Below are 25,697 nucleotides of genomic sequence, written 5' to 3' on the forward strand. Positions count from 1 at the left end.
TGGGCGGCGCTTCGTTCCCACTGCCGCCCGTGAGGCGGTCATTCACTGGATTCACACCGCACGATTTTTGTGCCACCCAGGTGTGAGTAGAACAATACACCTCCTTAGACGACATTTCTGGTGGAAGTCACTAATAAAGGACATAAAGGAATATGTGTCTGCCTGTGCCGTTTGCGCTCGCAACAAGTCATCCACTAAGCAACCCGTAGGTCAACTCCACTTGCTCACTACACCCCACCGGCCGTGGTCTTACATCTCCCTTGACTTTGTTACCGGTCTCCCTAACTCCTCTGGAAAAAGTGTCATTCTCACCGTCGTCGATAGATTCTCTAAAGCCGCTCACTTCATCCCACTGGCGAAATTGCCCTCTGCCGCTGAAATGGCCCAAATGTTGATTACCGATGTTTTTCGGCTCCATGGAATTCCCCTCGAAATCGTCTCCGATCGGGGCCCCCAGTTCTTCTCACAAGTATGGAAGACCTTTTGCTCCATTCTAGGTGCAAAGGTTAATCTGAGCTCCGGTTTCCACCTGCAATCCAATGGGCAAACCGAACGCCTGAATCAGGAGCTAGAGACAATGCTAAGATGCGTGGCGAGTTAAAATCCCTCCTCTTGGGTCACTTACCTGTCCTGGGTGGAGTATGCCCATAACACTCTCACCTCATCCTCCACCGGTTTGTCTCCCTTCGAAGCATCCCTCGGTTATCAGCCTCCGCTCTTTCCCGAAGAGGAACTAACTCTCGCCGTTCCATCAGCCCCACATTACCTCCGGCGCTGTCAACGGGTGTGGCGCAGCGTTCGCCGAGCCCTCCTTCATGCCAAGGAATGGCACGCGCACTATGCCGATCGCCGCTGTGCCCCGGCCCCTGAATATCGGCCAGGACAGAAGGTCTGGTTAGCGGCTGAGAACATCCCGCTTCGGGGCTCATCTCGGAAGCTGGCTCCCCGCTTCATTGGGCCGTATGAAGTGGAAAGAATCATCAATCCGGTGGCAGTCAGGCTCAGGCTTCCAGCTTCTTGGCGAGTGCATCCCACATTCCACATCTCTCAGATTAAACCGGTCCGCCACAGCCCTCCTTCTGTGCCCCCTTCTCCCGCCCGGCTCATCGGCGGTCATCCGGCCTATGCGGTCCGGCGGATCCTGGATGCGCACCGGCGCGGGCGGGATTGGCAGTATCTAGTGGATTGGGAGGGGTCCGTACCCCTCTGGGTTCCGCGCTCCTTCATTCTGGATCCTCGTCTCATCTCTGCCTTCCATGCTTCTCTCCGCAGGCAGCAGTCCGGCCGGTCGCCAGGGGGCGACCCTTGAGGGGGTGGGGGGGTGGGGGGTGCTGTCATGGTCCGCGGCCCGCTGAACTACGGTTCTTGACAAGATTGTTGTGAAAATTTTGTGAATGCCTGATTTGTTCCTTACCCCTGTCTCATTGAAGCCTGTGAGGAAATTCTCAGTTGGGCTCATTTACAAATATAGAATATTACTGTACTATTAACAAATTAAGTGTATAAGAGCAATCATTTAAACCAGTCAGTTGTCTGACCAAATCTGAGCCATGACTTTTCTAAAAAATGAAATTTGAAGAAGTATAAAGCAACAGTCTTCCATCAAGGCATCATCCATGCCAATAGTACTTTACGTCGTTTGGAATGTGGGCCTGAGCAAGTGCAGTTTAAATTTTAATTTTAGTGATTGATTTAAACTGTAGTGGTCGCACACTGTGCTGTAGTGGTGTTCAGTCTCACCGTGCAGGGAGGCTGCATCCAGGGCTCACCATCAATCTGCATTGGCAGCCGTCGGGATGTCCTGTGAAGAGACATCAGAGGGATGAAGAACAAGAAAGAGTGGGCAGAGGGCAGAGAGAGTGGAAGAGGAGAGGGCAGGGTGGGGTTGGGGGTTATGAGGGTCACACACACCTCTGAGGCCCGTTAACACTGTCCTAGGACAGGGTGAGACACTGCACCCTCTGTTCCCATGAGACCCTTTCCCAGACAAACTCCCACTCTTTAAACTCACACAACTACTGTACACACACACCCACACACACACACCCACACACACACACACCCACACACACACACACACACACACACACACACACACACACACACACACACACACACACACACACACACACACAGAGTTGGTTTAGGACTTTCAGGCATGCCTCTGTGACTGGAGAAACACAGTATGGGAGAATGACTGGGATGAATGCCCCTTTAATTCTGGTCTAGGAAAATATTAGTGGTGGTTTACTGAACAAGCGAGAGAACAACTTGTAATGTCACTTCTTTGCTGCAGTAACTGGCACACTAGGCATGTTAAATGGGCCAACCGACAAGATCATTCTTTGGATAAAATAAAGTGTAAAACCAAAAAGCAATCCACAATACAATTTCAGTAAATGGACTCACATTTATGGCACTTTTACCATCTCACTGAACACTCACAGCACTCAGTGCTGCTTAGACTATTAAGTGTGTTTGAATTTGCACCGAATCATATTCAGTTAATTCTATTTCTTTACTGCACTGACTTCTAACAGTTATTGAACAATAAGTTAGGTGCCTTTACATTTTTTTTGGAAGAATTTTTAAAAATGACATATTTTGATATGTGATGATAGGTTAAGGCCTTCACTGATGATGACTTTGACATCAGAGGGTTAATAAGAATGACAAACTGCGTTTTTTGTGCAGCAACAGTGCGTCAAAGATTGTTTGCACAAACAAATAATGTTTTTGTTTGTGGAAAAAATCAGCTCGATCATTAATTATAGGCCACACATGACATGAGTCTGCACAGACTCACATGGATATGGGCAGATGGCATTTACATCATTCAGAACCACAATTAACATTCATCAGCCTGAGATAATATCTTCCCCACCATGAGACATCAGCTGAACAGCCTCAAGGTTCTCTATAAATACACAAAGAAGAATAAGGGTTCACTAGTGTAGCATCTTCATTTTTCTGCGTAATTGGAAAACCTGCAATGAAACCCAAATCTAGCTATGAGAACTCCAAACTACAGCCCATTTGTCAGCCTGCGAGTCAACCCAGAGCTCCAACAACACTCTTAGCACGACATGCATTTGGAATATATTATTTATTAGCTACAGGCATGTTATTGTTTGGACACTGCAGGGATTTTAAAATGCACAAAAATACTCGCAAGGAATACATTTTTTATCCTGCATGTATAGGAGATGGATGCATTTTGTGCACCGAGTACAGCTTCCAGTTGGTTGATCAGAAGGAAGATAAAGACAGGCAAGGGTAGTGACACGAGACAAAGGCAGGATGGAGAATGGAGTACATAAGGTGACAGAAGGGAAGAGGATCATTCAAAGTGGGCAAAAAGATGCGAGGAACAGCAGGGAGATGGAGGTGCTGACCTGATGGTGACATTGGTGCACTGAGCCAGCCTGCGTCCTGCGCTCTTCAGCCCAGTGTAGATCTGCCCCATCTCTATAGCCCCCTCCAAGCCAACCACCTCCAGCAGTTGGTCACTAAAGTCTGAATGGTTACAGAGAAAGTATTAGAAACATGGAAACTGTGGCATGGTTTTGCAATTTACAAAGAAAACACACATTTTTTGCTGCTTTGGAATACAAATGTGTTCCATTTGAGGCTAAGGCCAAATTTCTCAAGTGACTCAAGGTAACTGCTTGGGGTGCCACGGTAGTGAGAGGGAAAAATCAATTGTTCTTCGCTGCAAAGACCTGGATTCAATCTCCGGAAATGATGCTTCCAACTTGGCCCCATCAAACACAAATGGTAGTGTCAGATATATTTGTACCTTTAAAGACTTTTAGCATGATTTTTTGATTAAATGTGAAATTTTATTTTTCAATCCAATTTTCAATATATTTACTTCTTCAGGACTTTTGGAACAACTTTTTCCACCTACTGTGACTGAATGAAGACCTTCGCTTCCAGCCAATCTTAATGCTACAACTAGGACTCCAGGTAGTTTGTATGATATTATAGTTGAAGGTGTCAAATGAGTAAACTTTGCTTTACTTTGTTTTCTGACATAACAGTGAGTATCACCTCAAAACTGCTAAAAACTAAAGAAGAGAAGACATAGCTATGATTAGCATAATCTAAACACATTAGCACAGTGAAGCTGGAGGATGAACGCTAACTTTTTTCCACTCGATAAAAGTTAACATGAGGGTTCCCGATGGTTAGGGACAAATGCAATCGCATGGCAGGATGCTGTAAACGGATCAAACTTCAGTCAGGAGAACAACTGAGATAATCCATCCACAATATGAGGTTAGCCATTAATTTACTGCTGCATGGGCTGAGCTGTAGTTACATCTAAGGTTTTAAAAACTGAGCTTTGTAATGAACAGTGGTAATAAAACCGAGAGAGGCCAACGGTGATCACTGCATTCTTTTAGGGGCTTGTTCAGATTAAACAGAACAAGATACAAAGCATTAAAACACGTTAAAAACAAAACAGCCATAATAAACACAAAATAGTTTGGACCAGAAAGCAGGGTTCATCATGTCATCCCTTGAAGACCGGATAGCAACTTTCATACACAGCTATGCTACCACCTAGCATGCTTCCAGCTCACCCTGGCCTGATATAACTAAAGTTATTTGTTCTAATAAAACAGACAGCACTAGTAAAGTTACATGTACAGTTTCTATGGCAGCTGGGATTTTGTCATTTAATTCATCATGAAATGACTTCAAGCTGAAAAAAAACACAACAAAAAACGGTCCCCACAACTTTGGGTTGGAAGAATAAGAAACATAAATTCTTGCCTTACTCAACCCTTAAAGAAGAAGCACTTGGAGCTCAAACCTCAGCTCACTTCTGGGCAGTATTTACTTTTATGGCAGAAGTATTGTATTTCCCATAGAGTCATCTTGTTTTCTTTGATCTTTTTAAACACAATTTAAGACATTTGTTGTGCAGTAAGAATAAAAGGGCAGGCTTTTGTTATTTGCCCTGTTGAAATCCATTTGAATATACTGGACATAATTTTGAGTACAGTTATTTTTTAATTAGATGGAGAAATAAAGACCAAGGCAGACGTGAAATGGAACAGTGTTATTAGAGATCAAATGCAAACTAAAATGTGACATTTAGAATCCTCATATATTGTTCCCTGTATGCCTACATGCTGTCTGGTATTAAGAAACATTTGTGTGGCTTTATTATCACTTTGACCAGATCGTTCTACAGACCTTAAAGGGGAGTTCAGAGGTCAAATGATATTTTAAATCCTTAGATGGTACTTTTTATATCTTGACAATGTACATAGCACAGTTGAAAGGATCATAGTTTCTAGGTTATAAGCAAATATATCATTAAGTTGACCTTGAAGACCTTTGTTGATGTAAGCCAAATTTTAATGGGTTGTTAACACGAGCCCACTCTACACCCCTACAAAGTTTGATCAGAATTCATTCAAATCCTTTCAAGCTATATTTGGTAACATTGGCATGTCTTTTCAAGACAGTAGTCATAGCAGCACTAAGGCTGTTTATGCAGGCTACTTATTTAATGTGCCTTCAAACTTCTAAAATGGGCAAGCAGCAGATTAAATTAGAACATCAATGCTGTTGCTGCACAGTTGGTGTGGTTGGTGTGTTTTTTGGGCTGGTGTGAACAAAAAAGCCCCCAGAAAAAAGAAAAATAGCCAAGAGTAGTTAGCAGCGTGTGGATCCACTGAAAGGGAAGATTTCACAGTAATTCTCCTGTAATGCTGCACAGGATGCTGCCCGTTTGTTATTATTCATAACAGTAAATTATTCATAACATCCACTGAAGTTGCAGCCTAGCTAGTGCGATAACCCTTGTAATCATTTATGTCTATAAGCTTTTTATGATACCAGAAAAAAAATAAATAGACATTAAAGGCATTAGAGGCACCGCGAACTGGTGTCCATCACTGGAATTACATTGCTCCTGATGACGTGGGAGACTCTCAGTGGTAAAATATATCCTGTAAGAGTTGAGTCACATGATGGAAATGCTCTGCACCAGCACTTCTTTGTAGTCTGTGTTTTTCTTGTGTATTCATTGTTTTTATGTCTAAAGTCATCTCAGTTTTAGAAAACAAATGTGTTGTTCTACCTACTGTGGATTAAAATGAACCTGTATGGCTAATACAGACATACATTGTGAGCGTAAGTGTTAATGTATATAAAAATAAACATAAATAGGAGAATCCAGGGACTGACTCAGATTTGGTCTCCACGGGCAGCCAGAGGAACCTCAGTCATCAGCTCTGATCAGTTCATCGTTGTTCACAGTTTGAAAAAATCATCACTACAGTAGGGTCAGAGCTGGCACAATTAACAGTCCACACACTCTTATCCTTGCTTCCTTTCACTGTGTCTCTCCCAAACATTAGACATGTGACAGCAAAAACAATCAGACCTGGTTAAATAATGCGCTACACAGAGTGCTCCCTGTCACTTCTGAGACTGTGAACGCTTTAGCAGGCCGTGCCTCTTCATCAAACCTTCTGCTCGGCTTTTCCCTTTTCTGTTCTCACTGTGTTAGACAGGTGCGAGGCCTTACAGTCAATATTTACAGACATGATCTTAAAGGTCATTGATGATGTCATCTGACATTTCACATAGCTTTTAAAGGATCCACTGTGATTGGGGGAATTATGGGTCCGAGTGGCCCGGCAGCAATTTTGCATGTTTTACAAATTGTTGTGAAATGAATGATTTGTGTTCACAGTCAGTGTGATAATTTGTGAGGCGCTACAGAAGAATTTGTGCTGGTGGCAATTTTGTCTGCACTAATAAACTGAGGCGGCTTACAGATCACAGAGGAACAAGAACCAAGCTGAAGAACTTTGACTTTTATTTATTTTGTATTTATACTTAATAACAATAATAATAACAATGATAATGAAGAGTGGATAGTGTGGTTTGGGCACAAAAAATAGACTTTGGATTGAGTCATATCCCAGCTTCTGTAACCTCCGTGGCTAATCATGCAGGCTAGTGTGGCGCGCTGAGAGTTGATTAACTTTATTCAGGCAGACAGGCAGGTGCCAGCTGAACACCTGAACGCGCTGCAGTCATTGCTCATGCATACAAAAGGCACTGGGTTTCTCCTGAGTGCCTTTATGCTGTTGCACTGACTCAACAACAGCTTAAAATGTCAGCCAAAGCCTCCGCTAAATGTCTGCAAAGGGTGAATATTCCAAATGTTAATGGTGGGGAAAAGGTACAAAAAATCAAAGTACAGAGAGAGTAGATAAATAATGCTTGATGTGAAGGCTCCAGCAAAGTTTGCTTCTGTGCACAAGTAAAGAACAAATGTCTGCCAACAGCACCCACAGAGCTGGTCGAGCCGTTCCCCGAGCGTCTCACTCCTGCATCCAGCCTACAAAGCTGAAACTGGCAGGGCTCCGTCTGTCTGATACGGTCTAAACAATGTTTAATAATTTGCTAATTTCGTCAGACCCTGCTGGCTTTGTTTCAAAATACAAACAGGAAGTGCTCGTGTTTCTTCTTTGCTCTGGGCTTGGCAAAAGGCTTATGCACCACCGGACTCAAAACAAGTCTCATAAAACTTGATGTGTTGAAGATTTTAAGAAACAAGGTGGTGCAGTATGTAACCAGTGTGGCATAAGGCAGTTTAACTGGCTTTTCCTTTTATTTAAGTCATTCATGCCCCCAGCCATGCATTGTCAGTCTGCTGATGACTTCATTTGAATATCATGTTGACTGAAGGACTTTGGAGTCACTAGTTCATCTAAAACTTACGTTTCCAACAGTATTGAAAAGAAGTCGTTTTGTAACAATAACATAAAAATTGTCTAATTAAATTTTCTTTGTATAATTTTCAATTTTCATTAATGACATTAGATCATGAATATGTCACAGATGAAGAAAAGACCTGATCAGTCATTAAAAACATTCTAGTAACAAATCTTATGGATCTTATTAATTGCTAATATAGATTTATGGTTTGAGGGTAAAAAGCTCCACTGTGGACTGGAATTGGTTTTGCAACATTTCTCATCTTGGTTATTGCATCTACTTAAAAAATGAATAGTTACCGGTTCTTTGGTGAAATTGGAATACCTGCTGAGTAATACAAGCACTCCCATGTGTTGGTACATGTGTGGTATTTGCAAAGTGCTCCAAAGACGACGACGACGACGATGATGATAAGAGTTTATCGGGGAAAACGTTTGCTGCTGCTGACTCACTGGTACTCTTTAATATTTCAGAGGACAATTCAAAAGTAAATGTCAGAGCAAAGAGCGCACATTTAAAAATCACTCAAAGACTGAACTTCAGTTTTGTGAGTTCCGTTAAGAATTAGAAGCCTGCCTGTAAATGCATTTGAAAAGTTAGTGTGAGGAAAAGAAGTCGGACTCTCATTATGTTCATTATGTACAAATATGTGTGTTAATATAAATATTTAAAAGATATTTATGTTAAAATTAGGAAATTCGGGCTACAAAGTGGGGCGGGCTAACATGGCATACCTAATTCTGTCAGTGCATTTTACACACATACTGTATACAGACCAGGAAGCAGAATTTTGTGCTTAATTTTAGGGTTTTATTAGTCTGTTACCTGCACTAATTAGCAAACAAATGTGTCTGCTTGCTACATCGCTATATTTAACAATGAAACTAGCTCGCTGAATTGGTGGTTCTCTGTGTCCGGGGCTGGGTGCTCGGGTGTCTACTGGCTCACTCCCGGCAGCTGCTTGGCGGGGCCTGGCACCCCCCCCCACTCAGTTGCGCACCCTCCAGGGTGTGAAGGGCCGTGGATCTCAGGTCTCTGGGCCTGGGGCTCGGTTGGATGCTGGGCGACCCCACTGTCTGGGGCTCTCCTCAGCTCTTCGCAGCAGTGGCAAAAACTAACAGCGGCAAGATAGAAGAGTGCTATGTTATCAGTTAATGCTAGCACTCTTGCCTTATGGAAAGCTTTGATTGGCGATCACCACGCGCCCAGAAGTAATCCGAACATATGCATTGAACTTGCAATATTGTTGCCTTAAAGACGGGGACCACATCTGTGACCACTCCCAGTCAGCTTGCTGTCAGTATCAGTCTGTGATTGAATGGAGTCAAGTTGGCAATTACATGCAGTCTGAGATAATACAGTGAAGGGTTTGAAACAGAAATTCGTAAATAGTGGAACTGACTGAAAGTAGATGTCCAGAGGCAGAGACTGTTGAATGCTAAACTTCTGTGTGAGCAGATGGTTGCCACAACTACTTGCTGAATATGAAAAAATACTTAATCACCGTTCTCTTGTTTTGCTTTTTTTTACCGCTTTGCATAGAGGTTGCTATCCCATTTTTACTCTGATGTGACTGAACTATTAGAAACCTCCACTCATAGCTGCATCCTTAAACTGTATGAGTACAATGCACAGACACACATACTGGCTAATTAGTGGAAAATAACACCAAAACAACTGGAGGCAGTGGACCACACAGCAGTCCATGTTATTTGTCAGACAGTTACATTAAAATGCTCCAAAAGTTACTGAACTGGTCAAGGGATTCAGTTCAGTGACCGCACTGTTAATGAGGTCTCGCAGATACAGTTGCCTGTTTTGCGATGTTTATTAAAAAAGCAATCTAACAAGAAGTAAACAGATCAGTTTACAAAAAAAAGCATACTGAATGGGCCAGCCGTCTCATTTACTTCATGAGTCTGAGTGTAGCTGTGGTTTTGGGGGACATTACACAGCTTTGGTGTTGGCTTTGACACATAGCTGGGTGTAATACCAAGTACATGCAGTGATTGAAAGTGTGGTGATGGGTAAATGTTTTTATTGATGCTAGAGTGCATAGGAGTTAGCTCGTACACTAATACAGCTGGAACATCTATGGTGACAAATACAGATTTAGATGCAGAAAAAGAATGAGCAGTAGGCACATATGAGCCACGTCATCTGTCTCTCTTTAAACAATATCAATACATGCATGACAAAGTGTTAACTCATCTCTGCAAACAGGTCAGATATAAAAGTCACATGAAGAAAAAAGTCATTATACTAAATTTGTTCATTTTAAAAAAATAACAAACTGAGACACATTCGCAAATTATCATCTCTAAGTTGTAGCAGAGCACAGGCAGGGTTTATTTCTTTCGCTGCCTAAAGCAGAAAAACAGTATTTGAAGGAAAATCTGTTCACCTGATACGTTTTGTGTGTTTGCCCTTTAGAAACTCTTATGGAAGCTAAGCGGTATTTGGCTACTGAATGTTCCAAGCTGTAAAAAAGGGAGAGATTATCATTGCAATCAACTATCTTAACATCTCTGAATTTTCTTACTTCCTAATAAATAAATTCTTAAATTCTAGATATGTCTTAAATATGTCTATAAAATGTCTACAGTTATGGCAATATTAACCTCTACTACAATCTGCACTGTGTGAAATTGAGTTGTCCTTCTCACTGCATCATTGTAAATGCAATTATATGATGTTACACAACGTTAAATATAGAAACAGTCTGAAAAATGGACTCCCCTCATGTCTCACAGTGGTTTGGTCTTCAGCCTGTCGTTCCATAGCTTTGTTTTACTAAGTTTACCTTTTGCAAGCATATAAAGGTTTTGGTATAACACATTGGACATATAAGCATATATTCTTCTTTATTCTACCACTTAGAAAAATAAAACATATTTACAGTTCAAATCCGGTACATTTTATCTATCCCACTACAGAACACTTAGTTCCCAGAAAACATTCTCAGGACAAAATCCCAGTACTCTAAATGACAGCTGGGGCCCCGGCCACGTGTTCGTGATCCTACATCATCCTGTGACTACATGCTGCTACACAGGCCCAGACACATGCTCGCTGCATACATCGCTCTGCTTCTGCAAAGCTTTCCTGGAAATAATTATAATAGGATTCGACATCCATCGAGAAAAAAATGGCACAGTTGGAGACTAGGGGCTCAAGAAGCAGGGGCTGGTGAAACAGTGGCCGCACAGCAGATGGGAATTAACTAGAAGTCTGGATGTAAACATGGACACATTGTAGTGTATATTTGGCTTGTGAGGAAAGTTGCAGCCTAGATGTCTCCTGCTAGATTTGAAGAACTAGAAATTGTCAATGTGACGTGTCCTATTTTTAAAACAGCACTATTTATACATCTCTTTCCTGTTCTAGTATTAAAAATAAATTCCGCTCGCTCGTATGCCCACCTCTACACCTCTACTTCCTCCAAATACCAAAAATGGGCATGCCGTCCTGCCAGTGTCCCAGTGTGAGAGCCTGATGGCAAAATAGCCCACTGTGCTGGTTCGCACCTCACTGATGATTCCCGCCTCATCAGATCTCTATGCGCTTTTGACTCTCAGGCAACCAGCACTGTTACTTTCTCAGTGAGGTAGAGCTAAGAATAGACTAGAACAGCCTCTTACATAACACAGCTACAGTGCATTCTGGGATGGGATGGCATTGCTTTGCCAAGAAGCGGGCAGTGAGAATTGTTGCTGCTGTGCTGCACTATTTTCTCTGCTGTGCAGTCAGTACGAAGCCACAGAAAAGTCATTTTAAACAACGACGCATGTGAAATGCTGATTCTGGGGAATTTTTGAGAAAACCTTATTTTTTTTCTAATGACATGAAAACATGTAAACTGAAAAGATGAGAAAAAAGGAGAAATAAAGGACAACTATCACACATATTACCCGCTTCATATTTGTATTCTTGGAATCTATTAGAGGAGCTTTGCAAAATATATCTTACATTGGGTCTTGATGCAGTCCTACAGTTTACTCTCTCTTTGAAAATAGCTGGTTTAGTTCCCTTCCTCCTAACTTTACGATATCTTTCTTGTGATTTGCTGCTCTCAATAACAGAAAGGTCTAAACAGCAAGAGGTTGGGGCCTTAGACAGGGCGAGGTACTCGCACAGACATACAAATCCAGAGGAAAGATCTGTCTGATGTGGAGGATTTAGCATTCGACACTTTTGGCTCACAGGTACAGGTGCCCAGTATAAATTTACCCATGTTTATCAGCATCCACTATTGTAACTCTGTATAAATATATGGAAATCAATATAAAATATCCTGTAATTGAAGCCTAAATTACATTTTCAGTAGAAAGACTGACATGAAAACTAAAGCATAAATCTGGCTGTAGTCCACATTTTGCAAATAAATGTCACTTTGAGCATTTCTGCGAGGATCATGTCAGGACATGTTCTACAGTTGTCTTTTCTCACATGTAGTAGCAAACAACCAAATTTAGTTACATTCTCACTAGGGAGTAGGTGTGAGGATCCTGGCATTGTAAAGAGCGGCTAATGATCCACGAGCAAAGAAAACTTCATGGTTGTAGCGCTTGTGTGAATTTGGATGCAGCTTTGTTGTGATTTGCTTGATTGGGGAGAATTTTTGCGGGAACTTTTTAGATCTCGCTGCAGCCTGGTGATAAGGACAAGTGGACTTATTGTTCTTCAGAAAGTGTTTTTAACCACGTAGCCTGAAGCTGTTCAGCTGTAGAGCTGTTGCTGAAAGACTCTGGGATGTTTTCCAGGTAGGGGTTTGAAAAAATAGCCAAGAGGTTGAGCCATTTAAAAGCCCAAAAACGAATTCCCCGAGTATCTTGATTTTTCCAGGAGATTACCGTTTAAAAAGGGCTGCTATTACACAGAACCAGACTTTTACATAATCACAACATTGGATATTTGAATGAGGAGAGTCCTACTGGAAGCTAGAGTTATATTGGCAGTGTCTTTCAGAGTCAATCAGGCCTTGAAATGTTTAAAAAACCCACAAAAACTCTGCAAGCTTCTGACGGCTCAGGTCATCTCTTTTGCTACCACGAGTCCACAGCACCTACCAGCATCTTTTCAGCAATCACTTTGGGGGACCAAAAGAAAACTGAGACAATCCTCCCTTGTTATTGTTTTCTTGGTAAAGTACTTCAGAGCAGAGAGGAAAACAGAGCAGTGCCAGATTGCATAACTCCATCAAGACGTCATATTCCCTCCTCGAGTGGAACCTGATATCTCAACTACTTTGTGATATGTTCTTAAAAATTTCAAGGTGGTGCTTCCCAATCTGTTTATTTTAGCTTGAAACTATTCACAATACATCCAAAACATCAATGCCAAGCCTTACTGGTGGTAAAATCTCACACACAATCATTTCTGAGTGGTTTTGCTGACTTTCATTTTTGTTTTTATCTGAGCAATGAGCTATTTATACCAAGAGATTATTTACAGTTTCCTTTCTGAAATAGCTGCAGCTTTCATTTTGCATCAGCTAGAGGTGTGGGACTATAATTATAAGCAGACATATTTGTGTATCCTTCCTCCGCCCACTTTCTCTCCTTCTCTCCTTCCCTCAACTGCCGGCCTGTTATTGTCTCAGGGTGGTCGGAGTTATGGCAGATGGTCAAGAGGAACTGCGGCTCACCTCGCCAGACCCAGCAGAGGTAAAGGTACAGGGGAGAGCACTTGGCCGTCTGACAAAGAACACTATGTTACTATGATCCAGTACAAAAATACATACACGCAGCCTGCTACTGAATCCTTGCCTGGACGTGTCAGGACCCAGATGGTAAAATGTCATATTTCGGTCCCAGCATTGTCCAGATACAAACAGCCATGAGAATTTTTCCAGACGGGAGAAAAACAAACGTGGGAAAGAACACTTTATATTCCTCTTCAATTTTAATAAGCTTATAGAAATGTGTCATGTTTTCCATTCCCAGGAGAACGACAGTGATCGCTTCTTGTACAAGTTGTCATTCATTAACTTTGAGTAAATGTATCACTGAAAGGTCATCCGCTCTCCCACCATACACTGAGCAGCTCTCCAACTTCATACAGGAACTATTTCCAGCCACACAGACTGGTGGGGGTGATCAGAGTAATTATACTCTGCTGTTTCTGTTATGTGAGAACACAACAATATGCAGTGTGGATGCAATTGTCCTAAAAATAGAGTCCTTTGTGGTGTGTCACAGCTGGACTCCTGTTGCGCAGAGTGGGTGGGAGACATGGCGGTGGAATTGTGGGTCTTGGGAAGCAGGGAAGGAAGAATGAAGAGGTAAGGGGAGGGAGAGAACTCTGATGTGAAGGGTGGATGAGGAGAGGAGAGGCACGGTGTCGGACAAATGGGGAAAGAAAACAAATGAGTCATGAATGGAGGTCAGAATATACCTGAACTAGCAGGTTTCTAAAACACCAGCAGCAGTGACTACATCCTGTCATTGTCAAGCTAATTGTGTGAAAATTGCAAACAAGTTGTCACTGAATAAGGATTTATATTACATGACTCATACGACGGAGTAGTTTCCAACACTACTACAGCCACAAGCCACATTTTCTATGACGCGGGGTTCAACCTTGAGCAAACAGTCTATAGTTTTAAGGTAAATAGAGAATACCAACAGCGATTTTAGCCCCTGTGGCGACAAGGAACACAGAGTTTGATTATCTTAATCAACAAGCTGCCTGCAGCTTAAGACTACTTTATTAAACTGTTCTCAGTCTCAAGCTCTCAAATACTGCTCTTTTGTGAGAAGCTGTTGTGGGTGCTGTAGCTTAGATGCACCTGCTATGGCAATACTAGATCAGCAAAAGCAAATAGTTGAATTTGAAACACTGACAGAGGTGCAGACATTACAACACTGGCAACTGTTGGAAGTTTACTTTTATGCTGTTAAACCCACAGTTAATTTCCCTTTCACTTTCTGTTTTGCTAGTTGTAGGCATGAAAATTATTTTGGTTCAGGGTTAGAGTTATGCTCATAACATAAACTCTGCATCAATATAAAGGTATAACTTGCACATGTACTCTTGAAAAAAATGTACCATTAAAAGACTGGAATGAAGACAAGCTCTGTTTAGATTACTATGACCTGTTTACTTGTGTCACCTTATAAAGAATTAGATGGTTCTCTCGGTTTCACCTGACATGCATAGATGTGAAGCTGTGTTTTCATCTGAGTTGAAGGGTGTGTACATTGGTGGTCATGTGGTCACACTCTCTCACGGGTAGGATCGGGTAGCATGGGGAGCAGCATTTTTGATTAGTGTTTTTGGTAGTGAAATTTTGTAATCCATCAGAGCCAAATGCTTCAAAGTCCTCTAAATACTCCATTTCAAACACTTTTTTTCTATTCTTGGCTCTTATTTATAGTCGATTTCGTTAATTTGATCATCTCAGACACACAGAAATCTGCCTGTATGTGCTAGTCAGTCAGGAAAAAGGCACAGAAATATGCTTTATCAGAATACATGTAAATGTGCCACATGTGGAATGCTGCTAAACATGCTCAAACCTGCGATGTCATATTGGATTGTGGCATCAATTATACATGTTGGCCACCGATGAATCATAGCTCATGTGCGATCTGTGCGACTCTACAGAGTCTTCTCTACAGAGAAGACTAACAACAGTCAGTCTATTCAACTGACTGGCTTAAAAAAACAAAAGACTAGAACCGTTTGAGGGCACATCACAGTGTTTACATCTGCACTCCAGTTGGCCTACACAGGATGGAAATTGTCATGTGATGCAAGAAAAAGTTTTAAAAACATCGGGCGATCCAGTATCATGTGTGCATTTCACATGGGCTCAGTGCCACCAAACAGTCATTAAGGTTTGCTCCCGTACTTTCAGACTTTCCTGCACGTCACATCTTTCTGTTCCTTATTTCCCGTCTGCCTGTATTATTCCGCTCTACTAAAATAAAAGGATTTTTTTTCTTTTTACTGGATGTCATGAGTGTCACAGTTACACTATTAGTTGACCACACGGTATGTATTTTGGCTCTGGCTGTTACATTGTTCTCTAAACGGAGCAAAGGACTGTTTTATCTGACTAGATTTACTAGTAATGGTAAGATAATTGCATTAATGTGCTGCTACTGATTAATGTTGCCCATTACCCAGCACACTCAGTGTTCATAGTTTCAGTTCCTTTCATGAGAAGCTTGCGTGCCACATGCACATTATTTTTATGCATCCTTTCCAGTGCAATTGGCAGCAGGAAGCTGAGGAAACTTGATCCAGGAGCATAAAGGAAATAAACAGGGGAGGGGGAAGATGGTGCGGAGATAAAAGTCGAGGAGGAGCGTGGTGATGTCCTTCCTACATGAATCCTGTTTCTGTCAGCAGCTCCAGCCCTCACCGTCTTCTCTCACTCAGCTGAATTTATCTCTCCACCTCACACAAAACTTTAATGCTTTATGTCCTCTTTAAATCAGTGAAAGTTACACATTGATGTCAGAACAGCAGCCACACTAGAAGATGAGGTAAGGACAGAAGGAGGCACGTTACAAGATTACTGCAGTAATCCCCTAATTACACTTGGTCCTTATTTTATTTGGGTTATTCATGTTGCACGTGGGTGGTGCTACAGTCCTTACAAAAGTGTAAACTAACTCAGCCTGATTTTGTCAAAGGGTACCTGACCTAGGGCTGAATTTTTGAGGTGTATCTGAGTGTGAAGTGCTTTATTAGACAGTAAGAGCAGAGAGGTTGTCAGAAGCAAAGGCAGAAAGAGGCTGGCACTGGCATGCAATAAAGGTCTCAGCTGGATGTGAGGTAGGGGCCGCATGCCTCACAGTCGATGCCTTAACCATAAACACATTTTAACAGTTCTCAGAGCTGCAGGAAAAGTCACTACAGAAGTGTGAAATCTGTGCTGGGCAGTCAGAAACAAATAGTCATATTCTAATCTATCTCAAGCAAAATGAGAAAAAGCAAAGCAAAAGCAAAAGGAGAAATATCGATCACGCACGCCAAGAGTTACATTTTTGCAAACAGAATAATTTTTTAATTTTAATCATTAATAGCAGAACCTTTCAGTATTAACAGAGTAGGTCCCCTAGGACCCACTCTTTCTCTTTGGAGACCTACATTTTTGCTCTTGCACGCTGCGAGAGTAGCTTTGAATGATTCATGGTTCAGATTGTCGTCTCTTATACTGGGCCTCAGTGCAGGTGTTCAGTTCATCCAGCATGTGAATGCCTTTTCCCTCCATTTACACTTACAACATTTAAACAGTAGGTGGATTAGCGGAAATGACGTTCTTTGTGTTTAGTGTTTTGGCTTGTGGGGATGACTTATACACACACTGAATATGTTTCTTTGTTATTTTGTTTTTTCTTATTATATCTTGTTACTCTTGAAAGTAGTGTTTTTGTGGCCAAATTTACAGGTTTCAATACGACACTGGAGTTAGCAGGTGGCTAGTCTGCCACATGTGTGGTGAATATTCACTCTAACTGACATCACAGAGATCTGAGAGCAGAAAAACTGTCTGGAACAGCGTGTTTATAGCAACTTGTAACCTGATCTTTTGGCTCGCGGAGAATATTAAAACACTGACCGTGAATAATATGAAGAAGAACATCCACCGTTGTAACATAATATATATGACAGAGAATAAAGAAAAGTATGGGTCCCCTTTCAACAAGTCAAGTGACTATTATTTATTATTGTTGTATTATTTAGTATGAAATCATAGAACATAGACCAGAGTAGCAAAGGTGGCGAATCACAGGACTGAAGTTTCATCACTGGGGTTAGAAGCACCCAGGCCTCCTTTCATTCTCTCTGGGTGACCCTGGCTGATTGCATTATCTACAGCAAATGGATTTAAAAGCTTTAGTTTATTGTGCCACAGAAGGCAACTGCCATAAACAGTTAATAGTATGATAAACAAGCAGGGAGGCATAGACAGCGACAGAGGTGATATACAGCCACGCACACACACCTACACACACACACACACACACACACACACGCACACGCACAGAGAAATAGAAAATGCAGAGCCAGCACACAGTTTCTCTCTGGAGCTCAAGCACTCCTGCTTCTAAACCGCATTAGCAGGAGAGTGTAATTCAATAAAGGTTAAATCCCCGGAGACTGCTCTGGAGAACAGAGATTCCATCAGAAAGGTGCCAGCATGCACAATGTGAATGAAGTCACAAAGAAATAAACTTATTCTGCTATAAACTACAGTGGGTGAAGCTAGTTAGAGGTACACACTTTTTTCCACTGAACACTTGGAATAGAAACGCATGGACGTACATGCATGTTTATCTAACCTAAATAAATGCACAATCCATGTCCATGTTTGTGTGTTGCAATGCAGTCAAAAAGAACCCCAAAAGGTTGTTATTTATGATCTTGATGAACATGACATGTCTACATATTGTTGGCTCTTCTCTGTCAGAGTAGTGCTGACTCAGCTCTTATTACATTTTTAGCTTTTTTTATTTTGGTTAAACTGGATCATCCAGTCTACAACAACAGAGAACTAAATACACCAAAATCCCATGTTGGAAAGGATTAAAGTTAGCAATCACTGATTCTTCTTTTATTAATCCTTTATAAATAGTAATGCTGATTTCTATTGCAACATCAGATCATACCTTCCTTCTGACTCCAGCAACAACTGAAAGGAGCAGGTTTTGTTTCTGGTCAGTCTGTATAATGAGATAAGGAAAATCACTTCAAGTGAGGACAGCTACCTCTTTGGTAAGAGGCTGGTGTTGTGGATTTGGGTCAGGAGTTAAAACCTGGGTGAAGATTAACAACATAAGCTGAGTGCTCTTGCATTTACAGCGGTCTAAATAGTTATAGAGAGTAAAAGTCTAATATTTGGACATATGGACTGAGCAGTGCCCTGCAGCCCCAGTGTTTGGGCTAAAGACTGCACACTCAGCAAACAATCTTACCATCTTACATCGTACTGGACTTAAAATGCAGACGAGAGTGAAGACTGCAATAACAAACTCTGAATGCACTATTCATCATTTCTTCCTCCCTCAGTTTCTAGCTTTTCTCCTGTATTTTTGAACTCTCTGCTTCAGTCTAGCACTGAGATCTCCATGGAAACAAGGTTTAGTTCAGTCAGCAGCGATGTGCAGACTTATGTGAAAGAAACGAAAGTGGGATGGATGCAAAAAAACCTTGGTGAAAGCACAGAGTGAGTTATTTTCTATTGTTTGTGGTCACTGAGGGGAGGCTCTGACTGCAGTCTTCCTGCAGACTGACCACATGCAAAGTTAAACTGAAAGAACAGAACAGCAAAAAGAAACCAATCTCACACAGACTGTCACATTTAAAGCGTAACTTTATGTACTGGCCATTAAGCTTGAGGCACTTTTTTTCCCTACCCGAACATTATCAACAAATTCAGTCAGTAACAGCTCCACAGCTGTGAGTGGGTGTACACATCCCTAATGACATGATGTGAATATTAATGTGGTCTGAACATTATGAGTGAAACACTTGTTGGGTATTATGCAGTCTGTGATTGCCTATTAAGGAAAAAATAGTGAAGATTATGTTGGGTAGTTACTTAGTAACTACTGTACACAGTTCACTTTGCATGAGGGAACATAAATGGTGAGTTACGGTTAGGTAATCATGAAGTCACGAGGGGCTATTGAGTAACTTCTCTGTGTGAGGAGTTGGTGCATGATGGTGCATAAAAAAAGTGTAACTAATTATGAATGCCTCAGTAATGAAGGACCAGAGTTCACCAGAAACACTTATGAACAATGCAGGATGTTTCATGGATTTAATAATTACATTTTCAAACTAACAATAATGCCAATATCACTGGAACAGTATTTCCCAGTCGGTTCTCTATAACTAATCATTATGTGCTTGGGTTAAGATGTATTTAGGAAGGATATTTACAATTAAATTTGATTATTCTAGCTCCAAATTATAATACAAGATATTTAAGGCCACTTTAGATAGTAAGTGCCCCAAGATTATTAAAAAAAAAAAAAAGATAAAGAAACAGCAATTCCACTAATATTAACATTGTAACACTGTTGCTGTATTTTAGTGTACCTGGTGGTAAAGTGATCGGCAAAAAATTTCCGTTTTCACATGTTCTACATTATAGTTGCACTAAACTCTACCGTGAATCTGAAAAATTCAGATGTGAATTAGTCTTTTATTGTGGCACAAGGTTTCATTACAACACTTGTGTTTTCTTTCAGCAGCAGGTGCAGGAGCTTTAAGTCCCCAGGAAGGATCACACTGTCGCATTTCATAAGCTGGTTTGCATTAAACAAATGCATAAAGATGTTATTTGTCTTAGAAGTCCTGAAGCCAGTGGCAGTTAGAAGTGTGATGCTGGTAGTCAGTCACCGTCACAGATTTCAAAAGCTGCCATGTCGTTACAGTCAAGATAACTGTCACATCTAAGGTGTGTAACATAGCAACAGCCCTACAACATGTAACTACAACAGTTAAATCTATTGTAGCAAAAACTTACCATCTTTTTAACTTCCCCAAATTGGGCAGTTGCAAAGATGATACTGATGTAGTTCTTACAAAGGGATCAACTTTCTGTAGATTTCAAAACCTTCTTTTTTTGTTCCAGGCCAAAATATGATTTTTAAAGCCGTGAAGCTTTAAAATTGACGTCTATAGGGCATGTTCAGTTGGCTTCACTTTGTTAGCTGCAGAGGTTACTGCTTGTAAATCTCACATACTTATTTCATAACAATTTAAATATAAAGATATTTGTATAAATTATAGAACAGGTAAAGGTCTTCCAGACCCAAATAAGTTATTATGGTGTTTTTAAATCTTTAAAGGCTTCGATGTGGTGCAGCAGAAAAAAACTCTTCTCAGGAAACACTCCATGCAAGCTGAAGTGTCATTATCCAGATTGTCTAATAGCCACAGCTTCAACTATGAAAGCATTACTGAATAAACTGGTCTTTCTTAGGAAGAAGATGATGTGTTGTCACATGGACAGCAGTGTCAAATAGAATAAAAAAGAAAGAAAAAAACAAACACTATCCAAAATTCCAGCTCAGGTACTTTTCAAACATCTTAGTTTTGCTCTTAAATATAACTGTAACATGCTGATTTAACAAAACTAAACAAAAAAACAAAAACAAAAACAAAAATTGACAGTAAGAGTATAGTGATAGTAAGAACTCTTAATTCTATCCAAAAGTTGCAACTTAGTCAGATTAATATTAATCTTTGATGTTTAGAGAAGATTACACTTTAAACCACTTGTAATGCCAACACACAGTTTTTTTCAGCCACTAAAGGGGCGTAATCACACACACTGTTACGCCCACTCACGTCCATTAAGGAGCTGAGACGGTCACAGTCACAATGAGGTTACAAAAGCTTCTGGAGAACACGATTACCCCAACCACACAAACAAACACACACACACACACACACACACGCACACACACACACAAACAAACACACACACACACAAAAACAAACACACACACACACGCACACACACAAACAAACACACACACACACACACGCACACACACACACACACACACAAACAAACACACACACACACGCACACACACAAAAAAACACACACACACACACGCACACACACAAACAAACACACACACACACACAAAAACACACACACACACACACAAACAAACAAACACACACACGCACACATACAAACAAACACACACACACACACGCACACACACAAACAAACAAACACACACACACACACGCACACACACACAAAAAACACACACACACACACACACACACACACACAAACAAACACACACACGCACACACACACACACACGCACACACACAAACAAACACACACACACACACGCACACACACAAACAAACACACACACACACACACACGCACACACACACAAACAAACACACACACACACACACGCACACAAACAAACAAACACACACACACAGATTCCAACTTCAGAGGGGGGCTTTAAAAAAATATAAACAGTCTTTGCTGTGACCTCAGAGTGTTAACAGGTTAAGTGAAAAGCTGATAGTTTGGGGGTCTCTGAGCTACATCTCCCCATCATGCGTGCCGTTTGTGTCTTTTGTCAGATAATTCCTTATAAAATGCTTCAAATCTTTTGGTTTGCTGTTGAGACTGTCAAAGAAGTGCTTCTATTTTAAACAATCAAATTCTAGTATTTCAATAGTCTACTACAAAACCAGCAGATAGTTTTATAATCTCTATGCTCATCTTTTGTCAGTCACTTTATCATTTAGGACAAGCCAGAAGGAGAGGACATCATTTTCTCAATAAATCTAAAAACCAAGTAAATTGTGAGCCAGTGGTTTGATGTGTTGTTATTTTGGTGACTAATCTACAGAGAACACTGTACTTGTTTTCATTCAGCTTCAGTAATTGAGAAGAACTTTATTCCTAAAATGAATCATTGTACACTCTCACATCGTGAACCAGGCAAACAGAAAAGAAGGCAGAAGAGTAAATCAAGCTGACTCAGCAGTGATGGTATTACATCAATTTTGTGAAAGCAGTACAGAAGCACTGCAAAATCCCTTAAATATAGTGCTACCCATAACTGCTACTACAAGTACTATGAATTCTACTCATAATAATAATAACAACAACAATGCTTATGTTGTCAATGCACATGTACAACAAAACTGGATGAACAAAAGTATTTTGGATGTTAGTGTGAAGTCAGATAGTGACCACTCACCACCTGGACGTATCAATATCAGAAAACTTGTGTTAATTGCATCATTGTCTCAGATCCAGGAGACACCATCGAAACACCCAGAGGCTGAAAGGTAACATGGATCTGAGGACAGTCTGAAAAAAATGTGTCGGCATGTATCGTCCCTCTTATATAATTCTCTTTATTTATTTACTCAGCTTTCTCCTGTCTCCTCTCTGACGCAGTGTTGGGGTCATTCTGAAGCAGTCATCTATAACAGATGTTTGACGGTTGTCACTGTCCTTAAATGCCAGCACTTCCTGACTCCAGGAGCCACTGAATAAATAGAATGAATCTATTTTACATTTACTGTCCTGAGAAATACTTTACAGCATCTTTATTTCCTGGCAACTACACTGTGCCTCCATCTGTCTGACTACCTCAGTGACAGTATTGTTACAGTAGCATAATTTGCAAAACACATTGAGAGACTATGCCTCAGTATCTATACAACACATCTATTTCTAAGCATTTTCTGTCTTAATAAAGACAAAAAACATGAGGGGATGACGGTGAGCGATTGTGCTGATGATTATGCTATTTGGAGATGTTCAGTTAGAATAGCTGATTCATTATAGAAAGTATTCAGTAATTTCTCTCTACAGGCGAATGCATTAATAAAGGTGCTACATAGATGATGTGCCTATAAAATAAAAACCTTATGCCTGTAATAACGACAGATGGCTAGGAAGCTGCGCCTCAAGAACAATGAAAGGTTACACTTGGAATTGTGTAAACGCCAGTCCTTCTTATTAAAAACAGAACATTCCTAAATTTTCTATTGAGAGCTTGTTAGATTTCCTCTGTGAAAAAAGGTTTTGGATCTAAAGCACTTGAGCTCTGAACAGACAGCGTGTTGTTGGGTGATACAGAGGTGTAAGAACCACACAAGCATTTAAGAAAGACCTTCTAAAAGCAAATCTCAACACTTGGCAGCCATCTTGGAACGAATCTGGGAAAGTATTTTGAAGTAACACATTTAATACCATTTGCCAGCAGCACAAAAAAACTGTATCTGATCAAAAGAGCAAAATGCTTTAAAGTTTCATAAGTTTGCCCCAAAACAGTTTTAAAAAGTATTTTTTACAAGTTGTAGTTCTACTATGTAAAGTTTGAAGACATTTTACATTTTTCCTAAAAGGCTCAGTGCACTGAATGAAACCCATGCTAAGTCAAACTCTGATTCAGTAACCCAAGAAAACATTGTACTCTGGGGTTGAGCAGATGACCATATGCCACATGTGTTATTTTCTTCTGAATATAACTGCACACTCTCTATATGCTCATGTAAAGCTGAGGAGCACGAGCCAAAGAATTTCATTATGGATAAATGTGGCTACACTGTTTATCTGTACATGACAATAAGACTTGAAACTTGAAACATGGCTGAAATATAGCAGCATGGGTTTGAGTCTGGCCAAAGCCCTTTACGGTGTTTTTCTTCCTCTGTGCTGTGTCTCCTATTCGGTGCTGTCCAATGATGGTGAAATATGTCCAAAAAAGAACCTTAAAAAGCTTTGCTCTTATTTTGGTTGGTGGGTAGTATTGCCTTGGCTGATATTTTTCGTATCAAAAAGGAAACTCATTATAGGTTTGCTGCTCAAGCTGCTTTAACCTACAGATCCTTCAAATCTGCAAGCTGCTTTGCAACCCACCTCCACCCCAGCTCCTCATTTCGTGCTGTTTGTGACTTAATCAGTGTCACATCTGTTGTCTTTGATGCCTGCTCTGCTCTGGCTGCGGATTTCCTCTCTCCTGCTTCAAATATATCGATGTCACTGTCAAATAAATATATATATAAAAACTATATATTTAAATTACTAAGTCACACGTGTTTTTGCAGTGTTATTCCCATTTAAGCCCCCATTCATCTTTAAATTTGCACACGGAAAATAAATCCCAAATTAAGTCCACAGCACCTCCACAACTGTGAGCCCAAAAGTAACAATTTTGAGATACTCAGGAGATCTTTGGAAGTACAGCAAATCTTGTCCCAGTCAGTTAGTTAAAAAAAACCACTGTGACACTTTTTTACTTTTCACGTAAAAACAGTAAAAAAAACAAAACAAAACATAAACAACAGCCTTAACTGTGAGTCAGTGGCATCATTGAATCTGTTTGAAAAACACTTAATGCAAACAAAATGTATGCACCAGAATGGAAGCACAGCAACTACTCCATCCACTTCACTCATAGTAGTTTCAGCCTTGTAGCAAATGGTTGTGGCGATGTTAGTGAGGGAATCTGAGGATGTTTTGCAGGTGAATCATACATAGTCACACACATTTCAATCTCAGGGCCAGCACGAGGAAGCTGCCTAAACATTCTGCCTTAGCGTTTTTGTCCTTTTTCTTTGATGGTGCCTATTTTTATGTTGAAGTTTCTGAAATCTGAATCTTTTAAATTATTTCTCTGGAGCATAGAAAAGCATATCACCACTTGCTGTCAACAGCTTCTGGCTTCTTGCATCCGCCTTCACCTTTGACTCACCTTGCATGCAAAACTTGAGCTCTTTGGCGTCTGTCACGGTGCTGGCCGGCATTCTGTCAGGAACCTTCTTGCTCATGCGGTTATAGTTCCTCCTCTTCTTGGTCTCGCCCCACAGGTTGGAGCCGCCATGCATACTGGGAATGTTGAGCACAGCGATGCCTTCTAAGGACGTGTTGCTGAGGTCTAAGATGATCCCATCGCACTGAGGAGGCAACAAAGGACATAATTGGTTAAAAAAAGATGAAAAGATTTCATGTCATGCTTGTAAGGACACAAAAGTCTAACTATTCAGCTTTATTCTTCTGTATTTCAGTTAAGCTGTAGAATGACTGACACCAGGGTATGTATTAATATGCAATGCAGCCTTATCCAACAGCCATCCATAATGCATGGAGTCCATCTGTGCAGAGATATAGTAATGATGCTACAACTGGAAATATACATTTGAAATGTTTTCAGTGTGTTTCACTGTCAAAAGGCCTTCTCCATACTATTACAATGTGCACAGTAATTATCAGGACATAGTCAAGCCCCTCCATATCCTAAAGACCTTATAGGACCTTATTACCCCAACAGAGCACTTGGCTCCCAGACTGCAGGCTGATTCGTGGTTCCTAGACTGTGTCAAAGTAGAATGAGAGGCAGAGCCTTCAGCTTCTGCTGAGTTCTCTCTCCTGTGGATCTAGATCCAAGTTTGGATTCAGGCGACAAACACCA

The 25,697-nt window shown here is 40.8% G+C and overlaps 1 protein-coding gene across 7 annotated transcripts in view; it reads right to left on the reverse strand.

Annotated features, from left to right (window-relative positions):
- The window catches only part of dgkg (diacylglycerol kinase, gamma), a 141,602-nt gene that overhangs the window by 10,528 nt on the left and 105,377 nt on the right, over positions 1 to 25,697 (reverse strand). For 6 of the 7 annotated variants that reach the window (XM_019353241.2, XM_025903505.1, XM_019353240.2 and 3 more), the window contains 3 exons: positions 24,981 to 25,182; positions 3,396 to 3,516; positions 1,741 to 1,801 (listed from right to left, as the gene is read on the reverse strand). In XM_019353241.2, coding sequence (XP_019208786.1) covers positions 1,741 to 1,801; positions 3,396 to 3,516; positions 24,981 to 25,182 — 384 coding nt within the window. Of the gene's footprint in view, positions 1 to 1,740; positions 1,802 to 3,395; positions 3,517 to 24,163; positions 24,269 to 24,980; positions 25,183 to 25,697 lie in introns of those variants that run through there. The other variant, XM_025903506.1, reaches the window with a different exon arrangement.

The sequence above is a fragment of the Oreochromis niloticus genome, linkage group LG16 (assembly GCF_001858045.2).
Source record: "Oreochromis niloticus isolate F11D_XX linkage group LG16, O_niloticus_UMD_NMBU, whole genome shotgun sequence".
Classification (NCBI taxonomy): Eukaryota; Metazoa; Chordata; class Actinopteri; order Cichliformes; family Cichlidae; genus Oreochromis; species Oreochromis niloticus.